This window comes from Trichosurus vulpecula, chromosome 1, assembly GCF_011100635.1.
Source record: "Trichosurus vulpecula isolate mTriVul1 chromosome 1, mTriVul1.pri, whole genome shotgun sequence".
Classification (NCBI taxonomy): Eukaryota; Metazoa; Chordata; class Mammalia; order Diprotodontia; family Phalangeridae; genus Trichosurus; species Trichosurus vulpecula.
Genome location: NC_050573.1, coordinates 562,005,991 through 562,020,950, shown reverse-complemented (window position 1 = coordinate 562,020,950; position 14,960 = coordinate 562,005,991). Strand labels below are relative to the sequence as shown.

Below are 14,960 nucleotides of genomic sequence, written 5' to 3'. Positions count from 1 at the left end.
GAGCCTAGACCAGGAGAGCAGTGACCACATGTCACCAAAAGCTTGCAGACTCCCAGAACTAGCTCTGAAAAGAGCAGCACACACACACACACACACACACACACACACACACACACACACACAACCCCTTAAGCCTGAGACAGTGCCTCCCTACCTCCAGGTGAACAAAATCCAACTTTAATATAAAGTTCAAAGGCAAGAAATAAGATGGGAAAATGAGAAAACAACAACAAAGAACTTGACCATAAAAAGCTATTATTATGGCAGGGAAGAGGAAGACATAAACTCAGAAGAAGACAACAATATAAAAACAGGTACAATCAAAGCCTCAAAGAAATATATTAATTGGATGAAGCCAAACAAGTATTGATGGAAGGGTTAAAAAAAAATAGATAACAGTAGAGGAAAAATTGGGAAAAGAAATTAAATTTGGGGGAATTGAGGGAATTAAGACAGCAAGTGGTCAATTCTGGGAATTTAGTGAATGACACTGAACTCTTGTTACTCAATTGTAAAACTATTTTCTGAAGAAAATAATTCCTTAAAAATTAGAATTGGACAGGTGGAAACTAATGACTCCATGAGACAACAAGAAACAATAAAACAAAATTAAGGAACAAAAAATAGAAGAAAATATGAAATAAATCATTAGAAAAACAACTGATCTTGAAAATCAACTGAATAGAGATAATTTAAGAATTATTAGACTACCTGAAAGCCAAAATCAAAGAAAGAACCTAAACATCATATTTCAAGAATTTGTCAAGGAAAATTGCCCTGATATTCTAGAACCAGAGGGTAAAATAGAAATTGAAAAAATCCACCAATCATCTACTGAAAAAAAATCCCACAATGAAAACTCTTGGAGACATTACAGCCAATTCACAGAGCTCCCAGGTTAAGGAGAAAATATGGCAAGCAGCCAGAAAGAAACAAATAAAATATTGTGGAGCCATAGTTAGGATGAAATGAGATTTTGTTATAAGAAATAATGAGGAGAGTTGTTTCAGGAAAAGAAAAGAACATAACAAGACATGAACTGGTGCAAAGTAATCATTGTGCATAATAACAGCAATGTTATAATGATGATCAGCTGTGAATGACTTTGCTCCTCTTATCACTACAATGATTTAAGACAATTCCAAAGGACTCATGACAAAAATGCAATCCGCCCCCAGAAAGAAAACTGATGTTTTCTTGTGTGCAAACTGAAGTATAATTTTCTTGAAACTCTGATCATGGTTTATTGTTGTTTGAGCCTAAGAAAAGGTGCATAGTTGGTTTGAGGATGCTGAAACATAACCAAGGAAGCCTGAAGGAGAACAGGAGTTTTAGAAAAAAAACAGCACCAAAGTAGTCTAAAACAGAAAGAGGAGATGAGATATGTTCACATGGTTGACATGTATATATGTTCACATGGATGTTCACATGTATATATGTTCACATGAATGACAAATACATGGCCAGAGTACTCTATTGGCACTCTTCTGAAATCAGGAGAAAGAAAGGATGGCCTCAGTTGAGCCCCTCTTGGCAATTTTGTTAAGAGTATATGGACAAAAGACAAAGAAATAGACACGATGGGTAGCAATCTTCATCATTGGAGGGAACTTCTGAATTGATGAGATCAGAGATCCATTTGAGTGGTTGAGCATATCTTTATAATATGATACAAAGCAAGGTAGCACAGTGGATATAACACCAAGCCTGAAGTCAGGAAATCTTGAGTTCGAATACAGCTTCAGACACTTATTAGCTATGCGATGACCCTGGGAAGCAAGTCACTTGACCTCAGCATTTCTTAGTGTTCCTCACCGTAAAATGGGGATAATAACTGTACCTCCCACCCAGGGTTATTATCAGGATTAAATGAGACAAAATTTGTAAAGCCCTCAGCACAGTGCCTGACATATAGTAGATACTTAATAAAATGTTTCTTCCTCTTTGATGTAAGCCCATCTTATTTGTTCTGGGCTGACCCATGTAAAGAACATAATTTTAAAATTTTAATATTGTGGGCTTTCTTTCCATATAATCCATTTTTCAATCATTGGCTTGATGATGCCCCTTAGGGGCACATGTGACAAGTGGAGGCCTTCTGTTCTAGCATCATTACTTATCTTTTCCAGAAATGCATCATTATATTAAGGATAGGCTATAGTAAAGGAAGTTTCCTTTATTTCCCTTAAGCCTAATGTTAGCTGCAAAATATCTTCAACTAACACTTAATATATATGTTTTGCACTGAATCTTGCTGAAGGTTAATGCTGCTAAGTAGAAACTCCTAATAAAAATTGTCATATCATTTGTATTTGAGTCCAAAGTGTGAAAATGCAAAGCAGTTTTAATACTATGGATTTCTTTTATTTCTATGTCCCTGTGTCACATTTCCATATTTTAGATATTTTTGTCATGGCCTTTGACTTTAATTATAAACATATTAATTGGAATACAGCAAAATCCTATTATTAAAATATGGATAGGACCCAAGGGTCATTTCATTTTTGTCTGTGGGTCATTTCACTTGTGTCAGCGCATCTTCCTTTAAAATAGAAATTTGTTCATTTAAAACAGAAATCAGTTGTTTAAGAAAAATACTTCAGGATAAGAAATGATGAACACAAACAATTCAGAAAAAAGTGGGAAGATTTGTATGAAAAACACAGAACAAAATAAATCAAATATATGCGATAATGTAAGTAAAACGCTCATTAAAAGGTAATATTTATTTTTAATGAGGTCCTGGAGTACAGATAATGAAACATATCTACCTACTAGGGCAGAATGTTGTATACCATTGTCAGATGAAGCCACTTTATCAGATGTTGTTTAATTATTTTCCTTTATCACAAGGGAAGATTCAATCTAGAGGAGGAAGGTTGTAATTATTGTGATTTACAATTAAAGAAATCAATAATTAAATATATTAAATTCAAATATAATAATATATTATTATAATATATCAATATATTAAATTCAAAATGTATCCTCGGATGAGTAAATAAATTTTAGACTATTAAAATGTCCCCTTGTGGCATATATTCTGATGGCTGATTCTTTTTTTTTTTATTTAAATTTATTTATTTAACATATTTGGTTTTCAGCACTGATTTTCACAACAGTTTGAATTACAAATTTTCTCCCCATTTCTATCCTCTCCCCCACTCCAAGATGGCATATATTCTGGTTGCCCTGTTCCCCAGTCAGCCCTCCCCTCTATCACCCCCCTCCCCTCTCATCCCCTTTTCCCTTCCTTTCTTGTAGGGCAAGATAAATTTCTACGCCCCATTGCCTGTGTATCTTATTTTTTAGTTGCACGCAAAAACTTTTTTTTTTGTTTTTGAACATCTGTTTTTAAAACTTTGAGTTCCAAATTCTCTCCCCTCTTCCCTTCCCACCCACCCTCCCTAAGAAGGCAAGCAACTCAACATAGCCCACATGCGTATCATTACATATAACCTTTCCACAATACTCATGTTGTGAAAGACTAACTATATTTTGCTCCTTCCTAACCTATCCCCCTTTATTGAATTTTCTCCCTTGACCCTGTCCCCTTTCCAAAGTGTTTGTTTTGATTACCTCCACCCCCATCTGCCCTCCCTTCTATCATCCCCCTCTTTTACTTTTTTTTATCTTCTCCCTACTTCTTTCCTGTGGGGTAAGATACCCAACATGAGTAGTGTATGGTATTCCTCCTCATGGCCAATCTGATGAGATCAAGGTTCACTCATTCCCCCCTCACCTGCCTCTCCCTCTCTCCTACAGAACTGCTTCCTCTTGCCACCTTTATGCGAGATAATCCACCCCATTCTATCTCTCCCTATCTCCCTCTCTCAGTATGTTGCTCTCTCATCCCTTAATTTCATTTTATTTCTGATGGCTGATTCTGATATTCATTTCAGGCTTCACTGTCTACAATAGACCTTCTTACGGTCCATGGATACATAACAGGGCACACCTTTATTTTCACTTTTCTTTGAATTCCTTCACAATCCTATGCACTTATTGCATGCATTTAAAAATTTCATTCTGTGAAGGTGCTCATAGGCTTCTTCAAACTGACAAAGAAATCTAAAACACACAAAAAGGCTGAGGACCTTTAGTCTTACAGGGACCCTAACAATATGTTCTCTTCTCAGCATGGACAATAAAGAACATCAGGAATATTAATTCCGATTTTCATTTTATTCTGTTCTCCAACAACGCCCATTCTGGTTCAAGGCCGGAAGAAGCATTCTTAGCAATGTCTCAGACCCTAGAGGGAAACTTATCCTTATTTCTTCCCAATCAATAGTAGAAACATTTATCACGTAATTAGTAACTGAGATCCTTGTCCCAAGTGAGGCTAAGCTTTTCAGTTTCTCCTCTGCATGTAGGGGATCTCATGAACAAATGAAATTTGTTCACTTCCTTCTCATGTTTGTAATGTACTTCAAACATCAATCAGGCTGTCTTTAGAGGCTAGTTCATTTTGTCTTACAGTTTACAATTGCTAACTCTCCAAGGATTCTTGCCTTTCTTTCCTAAATCCAGTTCCTTTTCAAGTCCCCTGACTGTGAGTGAAAAGTGGAGTCTTAGTAGCCAGAAATTATTTTAAGCTAGAAGAGAACAAGAGGACTGGGCAGAGATCCCAGGGGGTTCAACCTAAACAGGATTCTTACCTGCCTGACATATTGAAGGAGGACATGGTGGTAGTATCTAGGTGAAGTGACTGCTATATATGTAAAGCAACTATTGCAGGAAAAATAAAAATCTTATATTTTAAAAACAAAATTTGAATGGTAGAAAGTTGCTGAGGTACAGAAATTGGTTGTCAATGCCTGAGTGGGTGTCTTGACAGCAGGAGACCTTAAGTTTCATTGTGTAAAACTTGACATTTCCATTTAAAATTGTATTGCTTGTAATAAAAGAAAGGCTTCTACTATGTTGAGAATGCAAGTCAAGAGAAATTAAAGTGCCATAGAGACAAGTAATTCATTTTATCACAGACATATGATTTTGTGGAAAATGGACATATTTTTATGAAAACATACAAGTCATTGAATGTAAGCAACTCCCATGGTGGTGTAGGGGAAGGTGTGCTGGACAAAAAGCAACATGGCTTATTGGATAGAACATTAAACCTGGAGTCAGGACAACACAGGCTCAAATTCTGACCAGTACACTTACTAACAGTATGACTTAATTAACTTGCTCATCCACAAAACGAGGATATGAATAATTGTAGAATCGACCTAACGAACATTACGAAGACCAAATAAGCTAATGCGTGTATAAGGCTTTTCAAATATCAAAGCACTGCATTTTTAAAAGAGGTAGCAAATATTGGGAAAATTAATCCAGATATTTAAAATGTTCCCAGTATGTACAAGGAAAATATAAAAACATCCATGTCTCACCTATTACCTCAAACCCTAATTAATTGGCAATTCAACATCTCAGCTTTCAGTCCTACCAAACACAAACTTGAAGAGTCATTTCCAAAAAATCAAATTTTAAGCTTTAATAACATAAAACTGCACTAAGATTTTGGGGACACTGTACATATACATATTTCCACCTCATTATATCAAAACCATGCATAATACATTATTCAAAAGTGACGACATGACATGAATCATTCATTATATTAACATTAAAGTTTCAAATTAATTATATCATTGTTAATCAAGACTTACACTTTAAATTTTTTTAGACTTACAGTGGTGTGCAAGTTACTTAGGCTAAGCAATAACTTTGATAGGTTTCATTTTCTAAGTGTAAGAGTCAACTCCGAATATCTGACCTTGACCATATTGAAATAAATTGAACTACTCTCTCTACCTTTAATTACTTCTGTCACGTGGGTGTGGAATTCATTCTATATACACAGGTTTTACTGTGCTCTTTCATTGTTATTTCAATTCTGTCGTTTTTAACAATCACTATGACTTTTAGTTCCCTATCACCCAGAGGTGGGTCTCACTTTAGGTAGCAGCAGCTTATAACACCAGCAAAACAAGGGGCTCCGCTGCATTCCACCTGGGTAGCTAAAGGGTTTTTTGTTTGTTTATGAAAGAGAGAGAGAGAGAGTATGCGTGAGTGTGTGTGCGTGTGCATGTGCGTGTGCATGTGCATGTGTGTGTGTGTATGTTTGGCAGTTAGATGACTCAGTATATAGAAAGTTGGGCCTGGAGAAGACCTGAGTTCACATCTGGCCTCAGATACTTAACTAGCTATGTTTCCTGGACAAGTCACTTAACCTGTTTGCCTTAATTAGTGAATTAGGAGAATGAAATGGCAGAACCACTTTAGTATCTTTACCAAGAAATCCCATAGACAGTATGGTCCCTGGGGTCATGAAGAGTCAGACATGACTGAACAACAACCACATAACTTTTAGGAGCACACCTAAATGCCTCTTTGGGATATTGCCTGCTGGTGCTTGCTGGTATATGGAAATCAAACATTTCAAGAATCATTCAAGTAGGCAGTAAGTTGTACTGAAACTCAAAGTATGGTCGAAAATGAAAAAAAAAAAAATCCAAGAACTGACAATCTGCTCCTGGAATACAGTCTTATTAGTTCTCAGGAAAAAATCAAACATCATCAGAGATCTGAGAGCTCAAGAGGTTAATTTTGGTTCTTCTGAAGAATGATATATGCTTTTTGAATTTGAAAGACCAGTAAGAAGACTTTTAAAATAAAACAAAAATAGCTGCTAACCACTGGTCCTAAGGAAAGAAACTTGTCATGGGAAAGACAAAAATTTTCATTGAAGAAATTCACTTTTTCATTAAAACTAGATCAAAGCCATAGTAAAAAGAAGTCCAGATGAGCCAATAAGACATGGGCATCATCAGAATATAAAACATCTACCAAAAATATTTTAGAGGTTTTTTTTTTTTTTTTTTTCCTGTCAGTAGGACTGGAAGACTATATCCATTGAAGGAATGATGAAAGATAGGTAGGCAGATAGATAGATAGATAGATAGATAGGAGGGAAGCAGGAAGGAAGCAAAGAAGGAAGGAAACAAGAAAGGAAGGAAGCAAAAAAGAAAGGAAGAAGGAAAGGAAGGAAGGAAGGGAGAAAGGGAGGAAGAAAGAAAGGAAGGAAGGGAGGGAGGAAGAAAGGAAGGAAGGAAGGGAGGAAGGAAGGAAGGGAGGAAAAGATAGACATATGTTGGGGGAAAATTGATCTGGAATTGCCAAAAATCTCAAATGGAGAAGGAATACTGCAATATCACCTTGAACCATGACATACATTATTAATGCTTTAGAAATACCTTTAAGAAATGGAGATATATATTTTTCAATGAGCTGGGAACTTGCCTGATTTAAACCCCACTGAAGACAGAATATAATCAAGTCTATACTTGGAAAAATGAATTATTCCTCAAAGGTACATTTAACACCTAATATAATAAAACTTTGGTTTCAAGGAGAATTAAAAGATATGTGTTAAAAATTGTGTTGCCTTAATGCCAAATTATGTAAAATATTAATGCTGAAATAAGAGAAAATATTGCATACTAAAAGTTTTTTAACGTAAAAATGTTGAAAGGAATAAATCAACACATTTGATTATTATATTTTGTCTCAGTTAATGTACACACCAATATATTTTAATTTGTTTTAATGGATGTGGTGGTTTTTCCATATTATCCATACAAATTAAATAAATATATTCTTTGAAAAGATAAAAGTGCATTTAATATAATAAAATCATATAGAAATCACCATTCATTCCTGTCGGCATCACAGTTGCAGTAATATTGAGAATCAATGCAGTTTCCCTCTAATCCACAAGTGCACTTTTGAACACCAGGCATGGAACCTCCCCAATAAGTCTGTGTTTCATTGGTTCTTCCAACCCACCAGCTTAATGGTATTCCATCTAAAAGAAAAAAAAAGTATATCTGCTTTAACCCATTATGAGAAATTTCTGTCTCTAAGCTCTTTCTTCTTTGCATAATCTTTTTTTCTGACTTAATTGAAAGTATCAAATAATTTAATATGAATATACATACATAAATATATGCATATTAAACACAAAATAAAATCTATACAAATAAAAATATACATGCATGTTTATTTTGATGCATCATTGGTTATATACAAACACATGGATATTTTAAAAGTAATTCCATCTTATGTATTAAAGCAAGATATTTCTTTAAGAATAACACTCAAATTAATTTTTTAAAATATTTCATTACCAAAGATTAAATGATTGTCACAGTTTTATACTTTCATTGGAAAAGGAACTAGTCATCCGTAACTCATTTAGGCATCATATTAGAATAATTTATTGTGAGTAGTATTTTTATGTGATTTCTTTAAAAACAGATTTTTTTTTTAAAAAAAGGAGATTCCATCAAATCTGAAGTCAGGTTAATTTATACAGCAAAGCAAAAAACTACTAAAGAATATGAAATATCCATTGAGATAATTAAATGTTTATATAAAGCAATTTTTCTCAATATGTGTATTCCTAAAGAATATTTTTTTTCACATTAACATCTATGTACTGTTTTGGGGAAATGTACTGTTCGGGAAAAAAAATGTCAAGAGAATGTGTTTTTACACTTTCAAGGATATGATTATTGGGACAAGTAAAGGCATTAATTGATCCTTTACTTGCCTGAAGAGAGTCTTATTTACTTCACAGCACTGAGAGCATAGTATCTAGAACTAGAGAAAGGATGGTGCTCCTTTATTCTTCCCTCAGATCACGTTGAAACATATTGCCAACAGTTTTGAAAGCCATATTCTAGGAAAGAAAGTGATTACCTGGATGATGATTGAGTACTATCACTAAGATAGTGAGGGCACTCGGAACCATGAGAGGCTGAAATAAGAAGATTAATTTAAGGAACTGATAATATCCTTCCTGGTTCTGAAGGGGGTGGAGGGATCGAATGGGAGGAAGAGATGAGAAGCCTTATGAAAGAAGTGACACTACAGCTGAGTTCTGAAAGAAGCCAGGGATTCTAAGGGGCAGGGATGAAGAGAGAACACATTCCAGATGGGGGCAGGGTGGGCATCAGAGTCTGTGAAAAGTCAAGAAGGCCAGATATCAGACAATGCGGCAATAGTATTATGACTGTTGTCAAATTGAAGGGTTACCATATAACACACAAGCGCATTTTCAAACATCAGCCATGGAACCTCCTGACAGAACAGAGTTTAGATCGAGGTTCACCAGGGAGAAAATTACATCTTTATTTCCTTGTTTATTTGTTTGTTTCCTTTGTAATCTTACGTATGTAAAGTATATTCTTAGGAGTCCATATATTTCTCAAGACAACCAAAGGAGTCCAAGATAGCCACACAAAAGATTAAGAATTCCTCGTTTAAACTCTGTTGGGATTGTGTGGGAATTGGAGGAAGTCCAATCCATGAGTAAAGCTTTCATAGTGAGAAGAGTTGATCAAAAGTCATATGGGCTTCTTTAGGATATATTAAGCAGAGGCTATAAAACTGCTTACCAGGGATATGGTAGTTGTGACTCACCTAGAAATGTGGAACTAAATGACATTTGATATACTTATCAGGTCAAACATCCTATGAGTCTAAAACAGTAATAGTATATACATATATACATACATACATATATACATACATACATATATATATATGTATATATATATATATATGATATATAGTGCATTACTGTTTGCAAAGTCCTATATCTAATTTCATAAGATCTCCACAACAACCCTGTGAGTGTGTACTATGACACATTAGTATCCACATTTTACAAATGATGAAACTAAGGTTCAAAGAGGTTAGCTGATTTCCCAATAGCCATTTACACAGTGACAGAGGTAGGATTAAAAACCAGATCGCTCCTGACACCAAGTCTATGTTTTATCCGCTGCACTAAACAGAATTTCTCAGAGCCTATTAGCATGGTTCTGTTTACTCCCATCACTCAGTGTTTTATCTACTCCTCAGAGTGTTTACAATTAAGTGATAAAAGCTGAATATTGCCTGAACTCTATAGTACTTCACATTAAGACTGACAATATTCCAAACTTACCAGAATGGGAAACTACATAATATGTAGGGAAAGATAATGAGGGATATGAAGGCAATCTATCTTTGAAGGAGTGAGGGCTTGAAAGGTGAAAACTGAAGTCAGACAAGGTCAAGCCAGAAGGGGCAATTCAATCCTTTGGCTCCTCACAAATGTTTGGACATTTTCATGTGTTCATTCAAACTCAGAAGTTGTCATCCTTAGCCCCCCATTGAGAGTCTGGCACATATCCCAGCTTCCTTCCTAGGTATAACCACCACTGTTTATTATAACTCAGTGTAAGATAAGACTTCTGCCACACTGACAATCTCTTAGCTCATAAACATAACACTTCATTCATTACCAGGCAACTGCCAGTCTAGCAGGGTGCCTCCAAAAGCACCAAATTCAGTTCTGGGAAGAATGGATATAAGGGTTTCATAGCTATTATTGGCAGTAACTTCAGTAGGTTCCTCCCCGAACCCTGATAACTCCCCCCCAAATATGAAAGCTCATCATTGAGATGGAAATTGGGTAATGGGAGATATTGAAAATACTTAATAGGTACTCTGCAAAATACTACTTTGAAAATTAATTACACAACCATGATGCTTTTATAGTGTAAAGATGAAGCAAATCATTATAGCTTAATGTACTGTGTTTTTGTAGCTGTTGTGCCCAAACTCTCTATAACGTAGATAGCATGAAAATTGCCTAAAGCGTTTTGAATGATATCATGCACTATCTGGCTCCATTCACAACAATCAAGAGTATTGGAAGGAATTTTGAGAATATGTAAGAAAACAAGGGAAAGGAATTATCTGGAAAATGTAAATAATGTGGTAGAAAAAGGAGGGAACAACTATAGATACTTATAAATAGGACAAACAATGCTTGGTGACAGCTCAGGATGACTCTAGTGATAGCACTTCAGGATAAAGAGGATATATTGGAGTGAGAGGGGAAATTAAATGACTAAACTTGGTCAAATCATTCTGTTAAATCATAGAATGCAAAATGATGGAACCATGGACAACACTCCCTCATTTTACAAATGAGGAATCTGATGACTGTAAAAGTGAAGCAATTTACTGAAGGTCACATAGTCAGAGAGTGTCAGAGGCAGAGAACATCCAATGTTCTTTATGTAGGCCCATGTTAAATTTGAATTGCACATAGTTAAAAACAGCTTTCATTTTTATTTTGAGTAAGATATATACAAAATGTTCTCTCTTCAAAACACTCCTATGCTGCGTTCATTACAGTCTCCTCCATTAGATTGTGAGATCCTTGAAGGTAGGGACTGGGTTTTGTCGCTGTTGTTTGTTTGTTTGTTTGCCCCTTTATTGTATCCCAGCACTTAGTATGGTGCCTGGCACATAGCAGACACTCAAGAAATGTTTATTAATTGAAGAGTTGATTGACTTACTTAAAGAAATATCGCTTATGTCCTAAAATTACAAAACTGATCATAACACCTCTTTGACTAGCTAGAATTCTAAGATTTATCCAGACCATCACTTGAACAGAGAATCTAGTGGAGCTTTAAAAGATGTTATGAAAATAATGACATTTTAAGACATTGCTCAGCACTATGTTGCTTCCTCACAATTCTATGTGACAAAATGATAGATTCAGATATCAAGTTTGAGTTCTGTGTGTTTATGTCAGCATATGCATTCAGCTACATTTTATGTGGAATAGGATTATAAAGACTCCAGGCAATTACATATTAAGCTTACTGTTCTATCTGTCATGGCCCAAAAAATAAATATATATTTCAGATTTCTATTCTTTTCTGGGGTATTGGGGAAACTGCAACTTGGTAGCAGAAGGTTGAGAGGGAATTAATTCACAGAAGAGCTTGGTCAATATAAACTGTTTAAAGCAGTAAGGACTGCAATATAAAGTTTCTCCCTAGATCTGAGAGACCTGACAAACAGAATACTTTCCTATTGAGTATTAAATCACTTGACATAGATAAACCTTTAACTAAAGACAATGAAGTTGAGTTCATAAGGCCTGGATCCAAATCCAAGCTTTGTCACTGATTAACTGTATCCTGGAATAAAATGATAAACCTTCCTGGAACTTAGCTTCCTGAAATAGAAAATGAGAGAATTAAAAGGAAATGTGTCTCCAATGTCTAACACTCTCCAATCTATAAAGTTTTAAACATATTATATTTAAATTTCTCATCCAAAGGAACTGGAATACATTGGAATACAATAATATATAGTTCAGTTCAACAAATTTTTATTATGTACCTTGTATTAAGTACAAGGCACTTTTCTAGGTACTGGGTATACAAAGACAAAAAGAAATAAAAATTCTCTCCTTAGTAACTTACACTTAAATGGGGGTAGGGAGGGAGTGGGAAAATAATGTGTACACTAGTTTATAAGGTTGGGTGAAGCTAAGAGCAACTGGAAAGATCATGAAAACTCTTATGAAGAAAATGACACAAGAACTCAGCATTTAAGTAAAACAGGTATTCTAAAGACAGGAATGAGGAGGGAGTACCTTCTAGACATGAGAGGCAATCTATGCATAAGCATGCAGACAGGAGACAAAATACTATAAACTAGGAACAGTAAGTAGGTCAGTTTAGCTGGAATGTAAAGAGTATGAAGGAATTAATGTGTGATAGTCCTGAAAATATATAGAGGAGCCAGATTGTAAGGGGTGTTATACAATATACTGAAAAGTTTATTTTTTTTAATTAGAGGAAATAGAAAAGTACTACACATTGAGTTAATAAAAGAAATTAACAAGATCAGGCCTTACCTTAGGAATATCATTTTTATAAAAATGTGGAAGCATGTATTACATACTTACTATATGCAAAGCACTGTTGTAAGGCTGGACATAAAAACAGGAAAAAATGAGGTATAAAAACAATCATGTGCTCAATGATGTTGAATTATGAGGTCAAGATAACACATGTAGGAAGGTCCAACTACCAGATGTATGGAAAAGTCCAGAGGTCCTTATGGTCCTTCTAGGGAAAAGAGAGCCAGGTGGATCAAAGATCTAGGTGGAAAGTAATCCAGTTTGGCTGAAGTAAAATGGAGAGGTAAAACAACTTCCTTGCTGTCATTTCAGTTGCTAAAAGGGGGAGGCGGAAAACCTATAGGTAAACTGATTACGTTTTTCATGTTTGAGAAGTGAAAGAAAAGAGAGGGTAAAAGCAATAGAACTACGTAGAAAGTAGGATGAAGAACAGTAGCACTTGCTATTTGTCATAAGGCATACTGTTTATTATATGCCAGGCACCGGAGATAAAACACAAGCAAAAAGAAAGTCAATCCCTGGCTTCAAGGGAGCTAAAAAGTAGAATGGTAATGAAAGTTCTTGCAGAGGGGCACGGTGTGGTGGATAAAATATTGGAAGCACAGCCAAGAGGACTATGAAGTAACCTGCTTAGTTTAACCACTTTCCCAAAATAGAGGATCTGGGAGCCAATGGCAGAAAGAGGCCAGCATTGCAGAGGGTTCTTTCACTGTGAGAAGACTACAAGGATGGATGGTTACTCCAAGGTGGTGAGGTCTCAGAAACTAAGGGAGCTTTCAGGGTGAGACTGGAGCTGATGTGTCACTTCAAAGCCCAGAAAGTCAGCTTCACACGCAAGGCAGGAATCACAATTAAGACGTGAGAACATCATACAAATGAAGGGAAAAGTAGGGGATGAACTTCACTTTAATCTAAACTAGCCAAAGTAGGGTTGAACATCCATAAAGTTTGGAGTACAATATATAAATTCAACAGGGAAACAAGGAATTGGGGTAAGGATAATTTAAGAAGGGGAATAATACCTGGGACAAAATAATCATGAGGGAGGAAAAAAACTTTGCTGATCATAAAAGTATATTAAATATAAAAAAGATAAAGAACTGGAATATAAATGGGGGGCTCCTCAGTTGTAGAATGACTGGACAAATTTTGATATATGAATATAATGGAATATCACTGTACTAAACAATAATGGAAGAGGTGATTTCAGAGAATTCAAGGAGTATGAGATGCAGAATGTGAGCACAATTAAGAAAATGATTTATACAAGGACAATAACATTGAGAAAGAAAACAATTCTGATGACTCTGATCAAAGCCATGACCAATCATGTCTTCAGGAAACTTCTGGATGAAGTGTATTACCTGATAGAGAGGTGATGGGCCCACAGTGCAGAAAGTGATGTACATTTGGGACATGGCTGCTGTGTAGATTTTTTAAAAAAAATTAACCAACACTTTTTTTACCCCAATTTTCTTTTTTTCTTCTTCCAGTTTTTAACTAGAAATGGAATGGAGAAGTCAGGGTAGGGAGGAGAATGAATTATTTGCAATAGTGATTTAAATAAAAAGACTCCATTTGAACATTTGCATAAAGGAGAAAAAGAAAGAAATACAGAAAGAAGTCACAAACAAGTCACTCAGTTTTGAAAGTTATGTATGGGGTTTATTTACTTTTTTTTAAAGCAGGCAGTGTGAACTAGAGACTCAGAGTTTCATGAATTTAGAAATTATCTTTATTAGTTCAGAATTGAAAAAAAAGTTAACTCTGCAGAGAGATCAAGAAGGATCAAGAAGGCTGGGGAAAATTAATTGGATTTGGTGATTAAGAGACTATTGGTAAATGTGAAGAATGCGTTTTCAGTTAAGTGGTGAGGTAAAAAAGTCACACTATAAGACACTGAGAAATAAGAGAAGAAGCAATCAGAGTAGACAGTTTTGGTGTGTGTGCTTGTGTGCCTGTGTGTTTCAGTAGGAATTTGATCATGAAAGAGAGGAGAGATTTAAGATGATAGTTTGAGAGAATGCTAGAGTCACACAAAGTTTTTCTCTTTCTTCACTTTTTTCCTTTATTTTATGCACTAGAGTAGGTCATGTTCATAGGCAGCAAAGAAGAAGCCAGTACCGGAAGGCCCATAGAAAGATAAAATGCAAAATACCCTTCATTC

The 14,960-nt window shown here is 35.3% G+C and overlaps 1 protein-coding gene across 6 annotated transcripts in view; it reads right to left on the bottom strand.

Annotated features, from left to right (window-relative positions):
• The window catches only part of CNTNAP4 (contactin associated protein family member 4), a 419,915-nt gene that overhangs the window by 91,174 nt on the left and 313,781 nt on the right, over positions 1-14,960 (bottom strand). For all 6 annotated transcript variants that reach the window (XM_036741850.1, XM_036741849.1, XM_036741851.1 and 3 more), the window contains one exon: positions 7,720-7,876. In XM_036741850.1, coding sequence (XP_036597745.1) covers positions 7,720-7,876 — 157 coding nt within the window. The remainder of the gene's footprint in view (positions 1-7,719; positions 7,877-14,960) is intronic.